This window comes from Pelodiscus sinensis, chromosome 20 (genome assembly GCF_052426305.1).
Source record: "Pelodiscus sinensis isolate ZL-2025 chromosome 20, ASM5242630v1, whole genome shotgun sequence".
NCBI classification, from domain to species: domain Eukaryota; kingdom Metazoa; phylum Chordata; order Testudines; family Trionychidae; genus Pelodiscus; species Pelodiscus sinensis.
Window position 1 is genome coordinate 2,351,613 of NC_143071.1, and position 16,158 is coordinate 2,367,770.

At 50.9% G+C, this 16,158-nt stretch overlaps 1 protein-coding gene across 7 annotated transcripts in view; it reads left to right on the forward strand.

Moving 5' to 3' along the window:
- RNF213 (ring finger protein 213) overlaps nucleotides 1-16,158 on the forward strand; it is a 109,416-nt gene that overhangs the window by 71,317 nt on the left and 21,941 nt on the right. For all 7 annotated transcript variants that reach the window (XM_089771832.1, XM_075904097.2, XM_075904101.2 and 4 more), the window contains 12 exons: nucleotides 304-451; nucleotides 990-1,125; nucleotides 4,396-4,587; nucleotides 4,849-4,988; nucleotides 7,053-7,207; nucleotides 7,953-8,168; nucleotides 9,002-9,183; nucleotides 10,756-10,876; nucleotides 11,784-11,884; nucleotides 13,521-13,703; nucleotides 14,575-14,744; nucleotides 14,824-14,926. In XM_089771832.1, the coding sequence (XP_089627958.1) occupies nucleotides 304-451; nucleotides 990-1,125; nucleotides 4,396-4,587; nucleotides 4,849-4,988; nucleotides 7,053-7,207; nucleotides 7,953-8,168; nucleotides 9,002-9,183; nucleotides 10,756-10,876; nucleotides 11,784-11,884; nucleotides 13,521-13,703; nucleotides 14,575-14,744; nucleotides 14,824-14,926 (1,847 nt within the window). The remainder of the gene's footprint in view (nucleotides 1-303; nucleotides 452-989; nucleotides 1,126-4,395; nucleotides 4,588-4,848; nucleotides 4,989-7,052; nucleotides 7,208-7,952; nucleotides 8,169-9,001; nucleotides 9,184-10,755; nucleotides 10,877-11,783; nucleotides 11,885-13,520; nucleotides 13,704-14,574; nucleotides 14,745-14,823; nucleotides 14,927-16,158) is intronic.

Below are 16,158 nucleotides of genomic sequence, written 5' to 3' on the forward strand. Positions count from 1 at the left end.
TGTCTTGTTGCAAGCCCCTAAGTTAATATCCCCTCCACTTCTGAGTTCTGAACTACATGGGAATCTTGTCCTATCTTTCAGTTACTGTGAGGCGAGGAGCCAGCTCACGGTAGCCAGCGGAGTAGTAAGTCAGGTAAAACATGTAGCCTAGCACAGAAAGGCTCTGAATGGGAGTGAAACGAAAGGAGGAGACAGGAGCAAAGTTGTGTATTTACACAGGCATGTTAAGAATATACTTGTTCCCCCCTCTTTAAACTATAACCATGGAGTGATACTAGATGTTTTCTTTCTGTGCCTGGAAAGACCCAAGTCCTGGACACCACCACTCTAATGAGGAGCTGCGTGCAGAGTGCGGTGGGAATGCTACGCGACCAAAATGAGGGCTTTTGCCGTAGCACAAAGAGAATTGAGATTCTTCTTGGCTTTCTGTCTGATGAAGATGCTTTGAAAGGTATGAGGCTTTGCTTGAAGTGCTTGTGGGCAGCTGGGTTTGTCTGGTGGGCTGAACTCTCTTGTGAGGCCCTCTGAGGAGTGACAGTAGCATCATGGGAACTGGCTTCTGTCCAGACACCCAGAGATGAACCTACTGTATAATTCCAGGGTGGGGGAGGAGAAGGCTGAGAAATCCTTGAAGAGTCTCTGCTTGGCTTGGTTTGAGGTGGTGGGAAATGACCCTTTTGGACAGGGAGCTTTTCTGAGACTACGTAGCCAGAGCCAGTGGGAAGATCCTCAGGACCCCTAGTGTCTGTGCATCATCTCCAAAGTGATGTGCACTTCACTGGAGTTTGTCTGTATAGACTCTATTAATTCCGCCCTTGGGAACTGCCTGGTCTGAGATCTCATTCTCAGGAGCTGCTACAAATCAGTCGTTTTTCTTTGTTGCCTGGATTGTTGATGGAAACTTGGGGAAAGTACTGTTGGTCACTTCCACATTTGGCCTTTGTGTTGGGGTAATCAAAAGGGGTCGCTGAGTTCTCTGCTCTTTCCAGCCTCCTTCCTGAAGATCTCAAAGAATCGTCTCTTCAGCCTTTTGAAGAAACAAGAAGAAAATTTAATAAACAAGGAAGACTGGGTGCTGCTGGAGGCTTTGAACCTTAACGCCCTCCAGGAGGCAGGGACTTTCAGGTGGGGGCAGTAGCTAACCACATTATCATTTGGCAGCTTTTTAAAAACTGTCTGTCTGAATGGAAATCATAAACCATAAGAACGGCCATACTGGGTCAGACCAAAGGTCCATCCACCCAATGCCAGGTGCCCCAGAGGGAATGAACAGAACAGGGAATCAAGTGATTTGGCTTCTGTCAAACAGAGGCTAGGGACACCATCCCCGCCTAGCCTGGCTAATAGGTCCATCAATGGCTCTCTCGCATGTGTTTATCTAGATCTTATTTGAACCCTGTCCTAGGCTTGGCCTTTACAACATCCTCTGGCAAGCAGTTTCACAGGTTGAGACTGCATTGTGTGGGGCTGGATGAGAGGCAGTCCTCCCCCAGCTACAGCAGGTCCCTGGGCAGGATCCTTCAGCATCTGCACAAAGCTAAATAGGCAGCTGTGCAGTCATGCAGCTTTCAGGGAACTTAGGATGGGATGATGTTTTCTAATGTGCATTACTTTGCTTTTATCAAATAGAATTTCATCTGCCATTTTGTTGCCCACTTGGTTTTGTGGGATCCTTTTGAAGCTCTTCGCAGTCTGCTGTACACTTAACTATCTTGAGCAGTTTTGTATCATCCACAAATTTTGCCACCTCACTGTTTACCCCTTTCTACAGATCATTTATGAATATGTTGAATAGGATTGGTCCCATACAGCTCCCTGGGAGACACCAGAGGTTACCTCTCTCCATTCTGAAAACTGACCATTTATTCCTATCCTTTATTTCCTATCTTTTAACCAGTCATCAGTCAATGAGGAGACCTTCCTTACGTTGTATCCCATGACCACTTACTTTAAGAGCCTTTGGCGAGGGAACTTGTCAAAGGTTTTCTGGAAATCTAAGTACATTATATCCACTGGACCCCTCCCCCCGGTCCACGTTTTGTTGATCTCCTTAAAGAATTCTAGTAGATTGGTGTGGCGTGATTTCCCTTTACAAAAATCATGTTGTCATAAAAATGGCTGTACTGGGTCAGACCAGAGGTCCATCTAGCCCAGTATCCTGTCTTCCAACAGTGGCCAATGCCAGATGCCCCACAGATAATGATCAGAAACCGGAAATCATCAAGTGATCTGTCTCCTGTCATCCATTTCCAGCCCTTCTCAAACAGAGGTGAGGGACATCATCCCCACCCATCCTGGCTAATTAGTTGTCTTTTCCTCAACACATTGCATTCATCTCTCTGTCTGACAATTCTGTTCTTTACTACAGTTTCAACCAGTTGGCCCAGTGCTGAAGTTAGACATAACAGTCTAATTGCGAAGATCCCCTCTGTAAACATTGGCATCACATTAGCTATCCTCTAGATTCTAGTCATTTGGTACAGAAGATGATGTAAAGGATAGGTTACAAACCACAGTTAGTAGTGCCGCGGTTTCACATTTGAGTTCTTTCGGAACTCTTGGGTGAATGCCATGTGCTTCTGGTGACTTGTACTGTTTAGTTGATCAGTTTGTTCCAAAACATCCTCTGATGACACCTCAACCTGGGACAGTTCTTCAGTTCTGTCACCTAAAAAGAATGGCTCAGGTTGGGGAGTCTCCTTCATGTCCTCAGCTCTCTGACAGGGAGTGTGTAATGGGGTCGACTCACCAGCATGGCGCCTTCAGCAAGGTGACTTTGGGGAGTTAGCTGGCTGTTCTGACACGTCCCCTTCTGCTGGCATCTTCCTCCATCGGTACGGCATTGTCTTCAGGGCACTGCCCTCCAGCAGTGCCCACTCTGGTCTTTTGTCTGCGCCCCCTTCTGGGGGGCGGGGGTTTCATTGTTCTTCCTTCACTAGTCCCTAGGACCCGCAATTCTTCTACTAGGGAACACCCAGCTCCCTCCAGAACACCCAGTTCCCTTGCACCCTCCAGGCCTCAGTGGCCCACTGCCAGTCCCTCACTAGCCCCTGTCTCCAGGCAGACTGCAGTCCCTGCAGGCCACTCCTCCCTGGCAAAGGGTGTGGACCTGCTACCTCTGCCTACCAGGCTGCTTCCTGCAACCCTGCCGTTAGGCCTTACAGCCTGGGGCTTCCCTGGCCTACCCAGCCTACCGCATCCGCCTCTCGCAGCCTGGCCTTTCATGACTGCCTTTCGCAGCCCCTAGGGCCTCAGGCCTGGTAGCCTGGGTTTGCTAGGCCCAAAAGCCTCCCCAGCCCTGCCGTCTTCCAGGTAGCTTCTGGCTTCCTTGGCCGTCCAGTCTCTATTGCCCTCCGTCCAGAGCAGCAGGCAGGTCTCTCTCCTCCTTCCAGGAGTTGCTCTTTATAGCCTCCATCTGGGCCCTCATTAGCTGCCTCAGCTGGGCTTGCCCATGACTCCACTCTCAGCCCCTGAAGGGCCAGTGCAGGGCAACGCACTGTCAGTGGTACTGTTCAACTGTGTCCCGTCTCATCTATGTACCTCTCTGCTTCCCTTAGCTCTTCCAGTTTAGCCACCCAGGTCTCCAAAGTCCGTACACGGTCTCTGAGGGCCAGGAGCTCCTTGCCTCAAATGCACACCAAGGGCACCTGCCATAGGGCAGGTATTCATACATGCTATACTGGGTGCAATAAACTGGATAGCCCCCGCTCTCTTGCTGGGCTTCTGCCTGCATCCTTTTTTTTTTTTTTTTTTAAATCAGGTGGTTTTGGTTTTAATTTTAAAGACTTAATAAGTGTTTCTAGTCCCATCACACTTTCCTTCTAAACGCCCTCTCCAAAGTGCCCTGTTCCCTAGCTACTCTGGTCACTTAGGATTGGGCTTTTTAAAGTGCTGGCTTTCCAGAGTAGCCCTGTCTGCCCTGGTTAAGGGTTGAAGGATGCTAAAGGGATTAGGGATCAAAGCATCATTAAGAAGCTCTCGGCGCACAGTCCTTCAGACAGGCCGGGCTCGGCACGCGGTCCTCCAGACAGAGTAGAAGTAACAGATGGCACCTTTGTGTGCTCTGACAGTCACTGCCCAGTGCTAGTAACTCTCTAGTCCTGTGTTCTCCGTGCTTCAGAGGGAGTGTGGCCTTAGGCATGCGCAGTTGAGGGGTGGTGTCAGGGAGGGAGTGTATAAGTGCCCTGGTACACTAAATGGAAACAACAGAAAGAATCACATGCCTGAGAAGCCAGTGGAGAAATGCAGGAGTAGGTCCCTCTCCCTGGTTTGCCAATGTCATGGAGAAGATTTCCCTTCAAAGTTCCCACAACAGCCGTGCGTGGACTTCTTACCATGCAGATCAGCAACACTCACTCTCTGCTTTGTGTGCATCCCTTTCTCGGTCACACACAGACACACCCTCTGGAAGCGAGTCCAGAATGTGGTGACGCCATTCCTGGCTCATATGGTGTCAATCGTAGACCGAGACTGCAACCTGGAGTTACTGGTCAGGCCAACCACAGAAAGCTGCGTGAAAAATCTGTGGATGTTCATCTTCAGTGATTTGAACCTTCTGAGCATCCCCTACAATGTGGGGACCAGCAGGTGAGCTGCCAGAAAGCACAGTGGTGTGTGCAGCGCTGACGGGCTATCAAGGAAATGAATCTGTTCTTGCTGGAAGGACATGTAATCGACAGGCTCTGTTGATGCCATCCTGTCATTGACAGGACAGCTTGTGTGGTCCCGTCTTCCTTGCTTTTCGCCCTTAGTCCCAGCCACCAGCTTGACACTGACCTGAGTCATCCAAGCGGGAGTACTGAGCACTAACTGCCCACTGTCTTGTGTTTTGCACGTGTCCCCGCACAGCTCTCAGACCGAGACGATTCTGGTGCAGAATGACATGAAGGTGTCTGTCCACATGGGCAATGAAATGCCCTTCAGCTGGAGGATCAAGGACTATCTGGAAGAGCTGTGGTTGCAGGCTCAGTACATCCCAGGCACCGCAGGTGAGAGCCCCGTTTGAGCTTAGGAAGGAGGAGTATTGCAGTAAACGCCTGTGCTGAAAACCCTGAGTTGTCTCTGCAACTACGTGTTTTCTTATGGCCATGAGGCTGCTTTCAGTACTCCTGTCCCATGTAGGACGCTCGAGCGCTGCGCATCCAGCTTGACCTATTTTAACAGTCACTCTCCTGTGTGCTGGGTAATGGAAATACCTGCGCATATCAAGAGTAGATGTCTCAGTGGATCCCAGTACATTTGTCTTTGGGCCAGGTCAAGTCCCTTCCTGGGACGGGGTCGCAGTCCGGGCACACAGCAGAGTGCACTAGGGGAAGATGGAGTGTTTGAAAATTAAAGCTGCTACAGAGAGGAGCTTAATACAAGTGCCTAGAAAACCAGTCCCAGAAATGGGGAAATATGGTGAGGTGCTTTCTCCTCACATCTGTTGTGCTCTCCAGGTAAACGTTAAAGCTCGCTAGACAATGTACAAAGGCTGGGACAGGTGATCTTGGCACCTGACCAATGCTCCTGCTCGGTAATTTACCAGTACAGTGGGTGACAGTCTTTGGGCTGAGAGGGGAGGCTGCGCTGAGTGCACAGGTGGTGGGCATATTAGGCGTGGGAAAGCACTGCCTTTCCAAACAGCCAGCCTGGACCTACCCATACGCCACCCCCGCAATTCATCCTGTAGTCTGCTGGGCACGCAGTGTTACTGCTCCCGAGCACCGGCCCTCCCTGGGTCCGTGTGCGTCCCACCTCCCTGTGATGGTGGGGGGAGGATGGCTTGGCTCTCATGGGGGGCGGAGTCTGGGCAGAAGGGGCAGGGCTGTGGGCGGGGTTGTGAGCTTGTCTCCCCCACCCCTACTTTCACCCACCACCCATGGCTGAGTGCATCGCAGCCAGGGGAGCAGACAGTCAAGCAGGACCCTGGGCCAAGGCGTGTGGGGACTCCACACTCTTTGGGAGAAAGGGGCAGGGCTGGGCAGCCGGCCCTCACCCGGAGCATGCCAAGCACCCCGCTCAGCCCTTAGAGCTGCAAGGGGTTTGTGATGGGATGCCACCGTCCCACACTGGAATCCCCGCCGTGCAGGTCCTATTCGGGGGGGCCTGGAACGGGGCATCGGCTCTGCATCAGCTGCTCCGGAGCCGTGACGCGTCTGGTGGCCCCAGGCGCGGCCCCGCTACCTGACCGCTCTGGTGGGGTAGGCAGAGCTCCTCTCCCCCCCCCCCCCAACCCCAATGCGGCGTCAGGATATCGGCCCGGCCGGCGGCAGAAGGTTTAAACGCTGCGCCGGCCACAGGGGAGGTGAAACCGATGTGGGCTTGCGCGGCCCCCCCCCCCCCCAGTTGTTACACCCGGGGAGCACGGGGGAGAAGGTTAAGCCCGGGTGCCGGGCTGAGGAACGTGCTGGGGGAGGGAACGGACCCCCCGCATGCTGGGCACACAAAGGTGGCACGGACAAACCGCTGGAGGCCGGGTAGGCCCCAGGGAGGAGTGGCTGCCAGGGTTCAAGGGGGAGAGAGTGAGAGGAAGCGGCCCAGGGCAGAACCAGGATATGGTTGGTGGGCTGATGAGTTGCGGTGGGAAGCCCCGTCAGCTGGACTGGACCCTGACTGATCTGAGTCCTTAGGGCCCTGGGCTAGGGCCCTGGGCTGGGGCCCGTGAGTGAGGGTGGGCCTGGGCCCCCTCTCCTCCCTCCTCCCTGGGACAGAGAGCAAGAATATCACCCGCGAAGGGTAAAGACTGTTGAACTGTGGATGCCAGTCTGAGACGGTACTGTGGGTGAGGTGGTGGGAACTTTCTAAAAGCCCTGGTGAGGCGGCGAGTGAACAGATAACCTAGCGAGCTCGCCCTGACAGTCACAAGGTTCCAGGCACCAGGCTCTGTAGAATGGATGGACCCCTCGGGCAACTGCTCCCTTTGTGTCCATGTCCGTGTCCATCTCCACCTCAGCAGGCCTGATCACAGCTGTGTGTCTTGTTGACACTGTCACATTGCTGGTTTATGCTGCATTTTCAAGCCCTCTGGGAGCAGTGTCAAACAAAACTTCCTTTTGTGCCTGGTGTTCCAGGCCTTACAGAGAAATTTGTGGGCATCTTCCAGAAGAGCCCCCTGGGCGAGTTTATTTCAAGTCTGGCTGAGCCAGAAAGGAACATGCTCTTCCACTGCTATGTCAGAGACTTCGTTCTCCTGAGCATAGGCGCGTCCTCGACTGACGAGTTACAGGTGAGTGTTTGAACCAAAAGCCAAGAATAATTTAGATGTGGGGGAGCAGAGCTTATTTAATACATGATGCTGAGGAATGTACACTAGATCACTCACCTAGTCTCTGTCTTGTGGCAATGACCTGCAGTTGAATAGCAGCAAGAAAGGTACGACTAATGCTGTTTGCGGTGAAAGGGCAGTTTCAGGTGGTTGGAATATTACTTTCAGAAAGTCACTTCTGGTAGGAGCACATGGGGACACTGACAGGACAGATAGGTTAGACAAACATCTATCAGGAATAAACTAGATGGTGCTTTGTCCTGCCATGAGGGCAGGGGACTAGACTTGACCTCTTGAGGTTCTAGTATTCTATGAATCTGTGATAGCATATTTACCAAATGCACTTAACGACAAAAGATTTGTAAAGCCCTGCAAATCTGCAGGTACCTTTATCCACACCTATGGATGCAGATGTCCACGGCTCATTTTTGGGGATGCGGATACAAAATTTGCATCTAGAACCCTGCATATTTGTGGATATCCATTTTCTATTCACAGGTATGTCAATGCAGATATCCGTAGCTCATTTCTGCAGATGCAGATAGAAAATTTCATATCTGCCCAGGGCTCTAAATATTTGCTCAGTTTAAAAAAAATATATGTTTTAAGTAATGTTCTGTGTATAGCCTTGATTAATAAAGGAGTGCTCTTACAGGAATTTTGGGAATAGAGAAAACTGTTTCTTTACTTTCTTTTAAACATTCAGTTTCTGCAGATGGCCCTCTTATCGTGCATTGAGGAATTGAAGGCAGCATCTATGGGAGGAGAAGAGAAGATGCTTTCCCTGCCCTGGGTCCACCTGGGGTACCATCAGTTTAGGAGCCGGCTGCAGAACTTCTCCAGGATTCTGGCTGTGAACCCCAGTGTGCTTATTGCTCTTTTCTACCAAACTGAGATGGGAAACACGTCACGTCATGAGATGGTACGGTCTCTGGCATGCTGTGATTCTTAGCCTTGGGAGGAAGAGTTCCAATTAAGGATGTTTAGGACTAGTTGACTAGTCGACTATCCGACTAGTCGATTTCGGCCCCCCTTCCCTCCCTCCACTGCTGCCTGTATAAAATAGAGGCAGCAAGGTGGGGGAGGGAAGAGAAGGGGTACTTCAAAGTGACAGGGTCTCTTATACATTTCAAAGCAGGCACCTGCATGCAGCCCAGAGTCAGAGGGACTTCTAACCAGCCCCAGGCCGCACACAGAGTTTCTCATTCCTCCTTTGAAATGTACAAGAGTCCCAGCAGGGGCTCTTGTACATTTCAAAGGAGGAATGTGGAAGTGCTTATTGACAAGTGAGTAGTCGATGGAAATTCCATTGATTACTTGACTAGTCAGTTAACCGCAATTTAACATCCTTAGTTCCAACTAGCATAGCTCCCCTACTATAGGATTTCAGTTCCCTTTGACCTGTCTTTGCACTTGAGCAGTAATACAGCACCTGTAACAGTGGGAACGGAAAGAAACATGGATTTTTCATATCCTGGATATTCAACCCATTATCCGATCTCCCCCGTAGTAAGGGTAAGGAATAGATAATTGACCACATTCCGGATTAACCTATGAGATCTGCTAATGATCTGAGCCAGGGTGCACAAATCCTGTAAGTCCAGGACCATAAACCAGGATGCACAGTGCTCACGAGTAAACCTACAATAACCAACCAGAGCACAAAGGAGGTGTGAAACTGAGCCAGGGAAGATGATGTTACTTTTCCTAGCTGCCTAGTTGTTCCAAAGCCCATGTGTGCCCGTGTGTGTCTAGGATCTGGATGTGTTTGCTGCCATGGCTTGTGCCGAGATGCTGGAGGATCAGGTGTTGAAGTCCAAGCCACAGACTTGGCTACAGCAGGTGAAGACTCTTCATATGCCCATTGAACTTGTCTGTCTGGAGAGCTGTTCAAAGAATAGCAGAAGTCGGTGCCACCAACTACTCCAGGAAGTCCGGTTAGTAACATGATCCCACTAAGGATCTCAGTCTCTTTGTATCTTGCTCTTCAAAGGGAGAGTGTCTAATATGGACTGAACGTAGCTACAGTACTCTCATTCCTGGACTGAAACCCCGCCAGGGTTACTGTCACTTTGGCAGAACATCGCCAAGCCTCTCCAACTCAGTAGATGACATTCCAAATGGAATCAAAGATCATTTTAAAACTCTGGATGCAGTCCGTGGGCGGGGGCTGGTACTTGGTAGACTGCCACTGTTGATGTAACCACTCCTCCACACGTGAATCCCTCAGGTACACCAATGCTGACAGACATTTGGAGCTTTACCCCATCCTCTCAGAGACCAATCCTAGACCGTTCAAAGTAAACGAGCATCTTAAGGAAACTGGAGCAAGTGAGGGTGAGGGAAAAACCTAATAGACAATGGAGATCTCTTATTAGCTCTACGATATAGGAATCAAGCCTGAATAGGGTTGTCTTTATCCACAATCTAGTGAGTGTAGGGTTGTTTCCTTATGTGGTGGCTAGGACTCTGCTGTTCTGGGCACTACCTAAAGAAACAACTGAAAGGCAGCCTTTGTCCCAAGAAACTTGCAGTCTAAGGGTACATCTAGACTACATGCCTCTGGCGACAGAGGCATGTGGGTTAGGCTACCCGGCATAGGAAAATGAAGCCGCGATTTAAGTAATCGCCGCTTCATTTAAATTTAAACGGCTGCCGCGCTGAGCCGATCAGCTGTTTGTCGTCTCAGCGCGGTAGTCTGGACGCTCCACGGTCGACCTCAAAGGCATTTGTCGACCTCAGAGGCATTTGTCGACCTCCCAGATATGCCTCCTGGGATGAGGTTTACCTGGGAGGTCGACAAATGCCTTTGATGTCGACAGCGGAGCGTCCAATCTATTGCGCTGAGCCGATAAACAGCTGATCGGCTCAGCGCGGCAGCCGTTTAAATTGAAATGAAGTGGCGATTATTTAAATCATGGCTTCATTTTCCTACGTTGGGTAGCCTAATCTACATGCCTGTCGCCAGAAGCATGTAGTCTAGACGTACCCTAAGTATGGAATGAGACAATACAAGAAACAATTGAGTGGAGCACAAGGAACCAATGACACTGTGCTCGTAAACATGAAAAGCAGTGGTCAGACCCAGGCCTGACAATACGGAGGAGCGAGGCAACTGGCCCAGGGCCCAGTGATTCAAAAGGGACCAGGGTTCCCAGCTGCTGCTATTCCAGCAGTGGTAGCAACTGGGGCCCCGGCCCTTTTATATTGCCACCAGAGACCTGCATGGCATGCTCCAGGCAGCTCTGAGTGCTGGGAGGCAGGATGCTGCGGTCCCCAGCCCTGCCCCTTCTGCCTAAAGTCCTGCCATTTCTGGGAGTATGGAGCTCCACTAGCTGCCCCCCTCCCAACACATGCCTTGTCCAGGGGGCCCGTGGAGGCTGTTGGTTTCCCTGGGCATGTTGCAGTGACCTGACTTGATCTTTGGATGTTGCCTTTTCCTTTCCCCCTCCCTAATTCATTCATTTCAGGCGTGGGATAGTATTGTAACTGTGCTTCCTATCTGACAGGGTTCGGTGGAATCGGGTCTTCTCTGTGTCCCTCTTTGTGGAACACATGCTGCTTGGGGCTGAGTCTCTGATTCCAGAATTGCGGGACCTGGTAAAGAGACACATCTCGCTGCTAGGCAATGTAAGGACACTCCCCTTAAGCAGTATTTGGGGCTGAAGGAGGGGGGTCTTTCCTCTTTCTCACAGCTTATTAGAATGTGCTAAAGGAGCTCTATGCAAAACCAGCTCCTGGCCATTCATCACAGACAGAGCTGGGTAAATAATTTAGAACAGTGCGTTTAACACTTCTCACCTCTCCTCTTCATGAATTGCCTGCAAACATTGCCATTTCCTCAAGTTGTCCTTCAGAGAGTTTCCCAGAGCCAACAACGAAGCTATAGGGGGCTGAACCAAACCTGGCAGTCTGTGGAGTGGGCCAGAGACCTGCCCTCTGAAAAACCCCTTCTAGTTCTGATCTGCAGGCTGACATGCAGTCAGGTTTCCTGTGTGCAACCAATCAGAAACCCTGCCTCAGATACCAAGACTCTTTTGTGCCCATACATTCGGAGCAGCGGAGTTGCCTGTTTTGCTGAGGCAGGGTAGCGGTGTGCTATACTGCTGGAGAGGCCAGGTGGCCTGCACGAAGGACCCGCTCTCTGGCATCTCCGGCTGATTTCCTCTCCTGAATGAAGGAACCATGTCCCTGCAGGCCCCACTCCCAATGGATGCCCCCCGCCTCCCTTTTCCAACGTTGAAGCAGGCAGAAGGGAAAAACCGGTAAAGGTGTAAAATCTGCACCCAGCGGGGAGCCCCACAGGAGTGCTTGGAAGGCCACCCAGCCCCCTGCTCCCACAGCTCCTGCAACTCCCGAGGCCTCTGCCTGCCCTCAGCATGTCAAGCCAGCTGCTTGTCCCTATTCCACACAGCATGGTGACACACGGCTGTGCCAGCGGGCTGCATTTGAGGGGTTTTCCCTCCGCTTGTTTCTCCTGTCTCTGGATGTCTCCGTGTAAAGCAGCAGGGTTGCTGATTGTTGCCCTCCCTTTCAGTGTCTTCAGTGGGACTCTGACATCAAGACTCATAAAACTTTCACTGCAGTGATGAAAGTGCTGTGCCAGTGCAAGGAGGAAGCCAGCGCAACCATCTGCAAGTAAGGTCACTGGGACAGGCATGCTCCCGAAAGGGGAGTGTGTACGTTTACACGAAGCGTTTGAGAACTTTGTATTGCGCTTGGAACAGACAGTGTAGCATGCAGAGTATGTGGACTTAGAGGTGGGGAGAACATAGTTCAGTCAGGACAGTGATGCAGGCTGAGCCTTGGGGGAGAGGTTTCCATACAGAGTTTGTTGGGGTGACCCTCTCGCGAGACTAATTTTCCCAAGTGTTTTTCCAATGTGTTATACACCAGGCTGACTTTCATGTATCCACTTATTTCCCTCTTCCTTCCCCAAGCATGAGGTGCCTCACTTGTGAGCCAATGAGATTCAGCACTGATTCAATGAAATTTGCTGCTGTTGTAGGCATAAAGTATAATGGGCCAGATTTATCCTTGTGTAACGAGTGACTTGAATATGTGGGGTGAACTTCACCCTGCCGTCCTAGAGCAGTGGTGGGCAACCTGCAACTCAAAGGCTGTGCGTGGCCCATCGGGTTTTATGTGCAGCCTACAAAACGTTTTGTCGACTGTTGCTCGTGTGCAGGGTTGCTGGATTTCTCTGGTTTCCCTCCATGTCTGGTATTTGGGTTTGATTTTGTGTACTGGTATTACTAAAGTGACATGCATGTAAGCAAGAGCCGTGAATTGAGGTGCATGATGATTGCACACAACATTGTGAGAGCCATGCACTCCCTCTGCAGCCAATCAAAGCACTGCTATGGTACAGTCGGCTCCCCCTGCAAATGCTAGGTACGCAAGCGCAGTCAGCAAAACTACCCTCGTCTGGGGGACAGTCTTGGTTATGACAATCTTACAGCCCACTGAGATGAAGGAGGGTCACTCATGCAGCCCACTCACTAGCCTGGGTTGCCCATCGCCATCCTAGAGGCTATCTCCCTGTGGCCTAGGCCAGCCGGAGGCTCTACCGCATTTGGATTTGAAAATGTCTCTGGACAGGGGAACAAAATTCCCTTTTGGTCACTGGGGTTTTGGTCACTGGGGTCGGTGATTTTGTTGCAAGTACTTCTATGTGCTGAGCTGCAAAAATAAGCAAATAAAATGAATAGATTGTTCCATATGTTACCTTAATTTTCCGTGTGGCCTAATTGTGGTGGATGCTTGCAAATGCCAAGGCACTGTTCACACTGAGCTGTAGCTGCTACTTCCCAGCCTGTTGGATGGACTATGCTGTAACCTTGTATTCATCTTGGGGAATAAAATCAACTTGCTTTGTTACCCTCTTCCCTGACCTTGAGAGAGGTGACAGAGACACCCAGTTTCCCTCCTGTGATCCTTTATCCTGCGGGGCTGACAGCCACCGCAGGCCAGAGGGCAAGGTGTATGGGGGCTGGCTCTGCACCCTTGGAAGGGGTAGGGGCAGTACAGCCATCCCTCAGCACCACCCGGAGTGTGGCACTCAGAGCCACGCAGCACACCCGGTATGGTGCTCCAGTGCTAATTCAAAGGGGGGGTTCAGGGTTCCAGCCCCCACTGCTGCCACAGTAGCAGTGGCCAGGAGCTCGGGGCCCTGCTGCAATTGTCCCCCATCGGTGGGTCTGCCTTGATCTGAGATGCAGCAGAAGGCTCTGTCGGGATTTGCTTGGATTTACTAGTGTTGATTGCATTACAGGTATGGTCTGAAGCCATGTCCGATCTGTCTGGAAGACCCTAAGGATCCAGTCAGCCTGCCTTGTGATCATGTCTTCTGTCAGAGTTGCATCAAACAGTGGCTGATCCCGGGGCAGATGTACTGTCCATACTGCAAAGTTAACCTGCCAGATGACTACAGAGTAACCATCTCCCAGGAGCTGAGGTATTCCACCTGTCCTCGGACAACACAGCATCAGTCACCCTGCAGCAGGAGATAATTGGGCCAGTTGTGTAGGGGACCCTGACCCTCAGCACTGAAGCCCTACGTTCAGAAAGAGTTGGCAGGATAAATTACACTGGGCTCCATTTCCTCTCTGCCTGGTGGTAAAGGTATGGCGAGGCATTTGTCTCATTCCATTCGAGGCTTTGTCTCTGCTTGCTGGAGGATCTACAATCTGGTGATCGATCTTCTGGGGTTCAATTTAATGTGCCTAGTTAAGACCCGCTAAATCGAATGCAGAGGGTGCCCCCATTGGTGTCCATATTCCTTGTTGTCATGAGGAGTAAGGGAAGTTGGCAGGAACATTTCTCCCGTCGACTTCCTGCTGGAGTTGCATATCTTGCATCAATTCTCTCGGCAGTGTAGACCTGGCCTGAGGCATTTCTGTTTCATGCTACTCAGTGAAGCAAAAGTGCTATTAGTGGCTGAATCAAATGGCTGAACTACTCCTATCTTGGGTCACTATTTTGTGCTTTTAGCAAGAAGTCAACAGTAATAGTGTCGAGCCAGTGGCTAGAAGATGACAAATGACAGTGGGTTGCAGTCTTGGTAGATAATAGTGCTGAGAAATACCTTGTAATAATGCCTCGTTGAAACTCTGGCTGTCGATACAGAGTCTTGTTTTGCTGATAAAATCACTCTGTTGGCCCCAGGCATCTGAGGTTTACCCACAGTGTCAGAGACAGAGTTTGAAGCCGGAAGGAATCACTAGATCATTTAGTCTGATCCATGTAGCAGTGCTGGGCAATATAACTGATTCTGCCATTGCCTGGCCACCTTAGTGATTGATTTTTCTTTCCCACTGTTTCCTCAGTGTTGCAATAAAGAGGAATGCCCAGTTCCGCCAGATGTGCAATAACTTCTTCTTAGATCTGGTTTCCACCGTGTGTTTCAAAGACAATGAACCCCCAGAGAAAGCAGTGATCCATGAGCTGCTTCGCCTTCTGTTTGTTCGCCGGGAGCCTTTGAGCCTGGGCCCAAAAAGTAAGCTCAGTTCCTCCTGCCAGTGTCAACTGCTTGGTTGATGCTGTTCGCCTGAGTCACGGTTTTTCTCTGTGTTCAGATTTCCACGGTGTGCACACAAAATTGCTGTCGCCCTTTGACGACGTGGTGGACAAGACTCCTGTCATCCGCTCAGTGGTGCTGAAGCTGCTTTTGAAATACAGGCAAGTTCAGTCAAAAAGCTGATGGGTGAAGATAAGTCACATGTTCTCCTTAACTTTTCCACCAGGGCACTTTCTCCCCTTGCCCTTTGGTCCCATAATGAGGGAGAATTTTAGCCAGGTTTGAATCTTGTCCCGTGGATACCAGCCTTTGCTAGTGCATCCGCCCCAGGGTTGGGCACGCTGGGGGTGCATTTGTGGGGACAGTATCTTTTCATGCCCTGCATTTGAGAATATAACATAAGAATGGCTATATTGGATCAGACCAAAGGTCCCTGTAGCCCAGTATCTTGACTATTGACAGTAGCCAATACCGGATGCTCCAGAAGGAGGGAACACAACAGGTAATCCTCATGTGATCCCTCTCCTGTCACCCATTCATAATGGAATATGTATCCATTAGGGATGTTAAAAGCGGGTAATTCGGTAACCATGGAATTTCAGCGGTTACACAGTTACATGCTCCTGCAGTGTGGGGCGGCAGCAGATCCCCAGGAGCCTGTGTGTGTTTATCAGCTGCCACCCCACGCTGTTGTGTCTGTATCTGAGATAGCAGTGTGGATCAGCAGATGGATCCCTGGGAGCCAGTGGGCACGAGAAGCTGACTCTTGGCATGTACTGGCTCCTGCCTGCTGGCTCTACGCCCAGGGAGCTGGGTGCTGCCCTGTGCTGCAGGCTCTGATAGAGCCAGCAGTGCAGTGTGGCAGCTGGCTCCCTGGGAGCAGGGCGGGAGCTTGCATGTAACTGTTCATGGTAACTGATAAGCCCAGCCTTACCCTATTTCATCCCTAGTGTCCAGCCAGTCCTGACCCCTACGTGAGCTAATCCGGAGCTACTCCTGAGCTCTGTGCGAGAGAATTCTTAGGAAAACTAAAGAATGAAGCTGACACATGGGGGGGGGGGAGGAGGATTGTGTTTAAATTACTCCCTGGATGCTGTGCACCTCTCACAGAAAGAGACTGTCACACCTAGAAAACCTGCCTTCTAATTAAGTAAGCATGTCTAGTTATCAGCATCTCTGTTAGCAAATCCAGCATGGCAGTGTTAGCCCCACACAGAGGAGGAATTGCCACAAATGGTGCCTGTGCTGGTTTCTCCAGTGCTAGATTTGGAATAGAAAGTGAGAGGGCTTTTCACTCTGCTAGTGGTCCCCAAGCAGTAGAGCATCATTCATAGATCTTGGAGCCTCTGACGGGACCTTGACTGGTTTGGCCTGGAGGCTGTCAAGTGTTGGC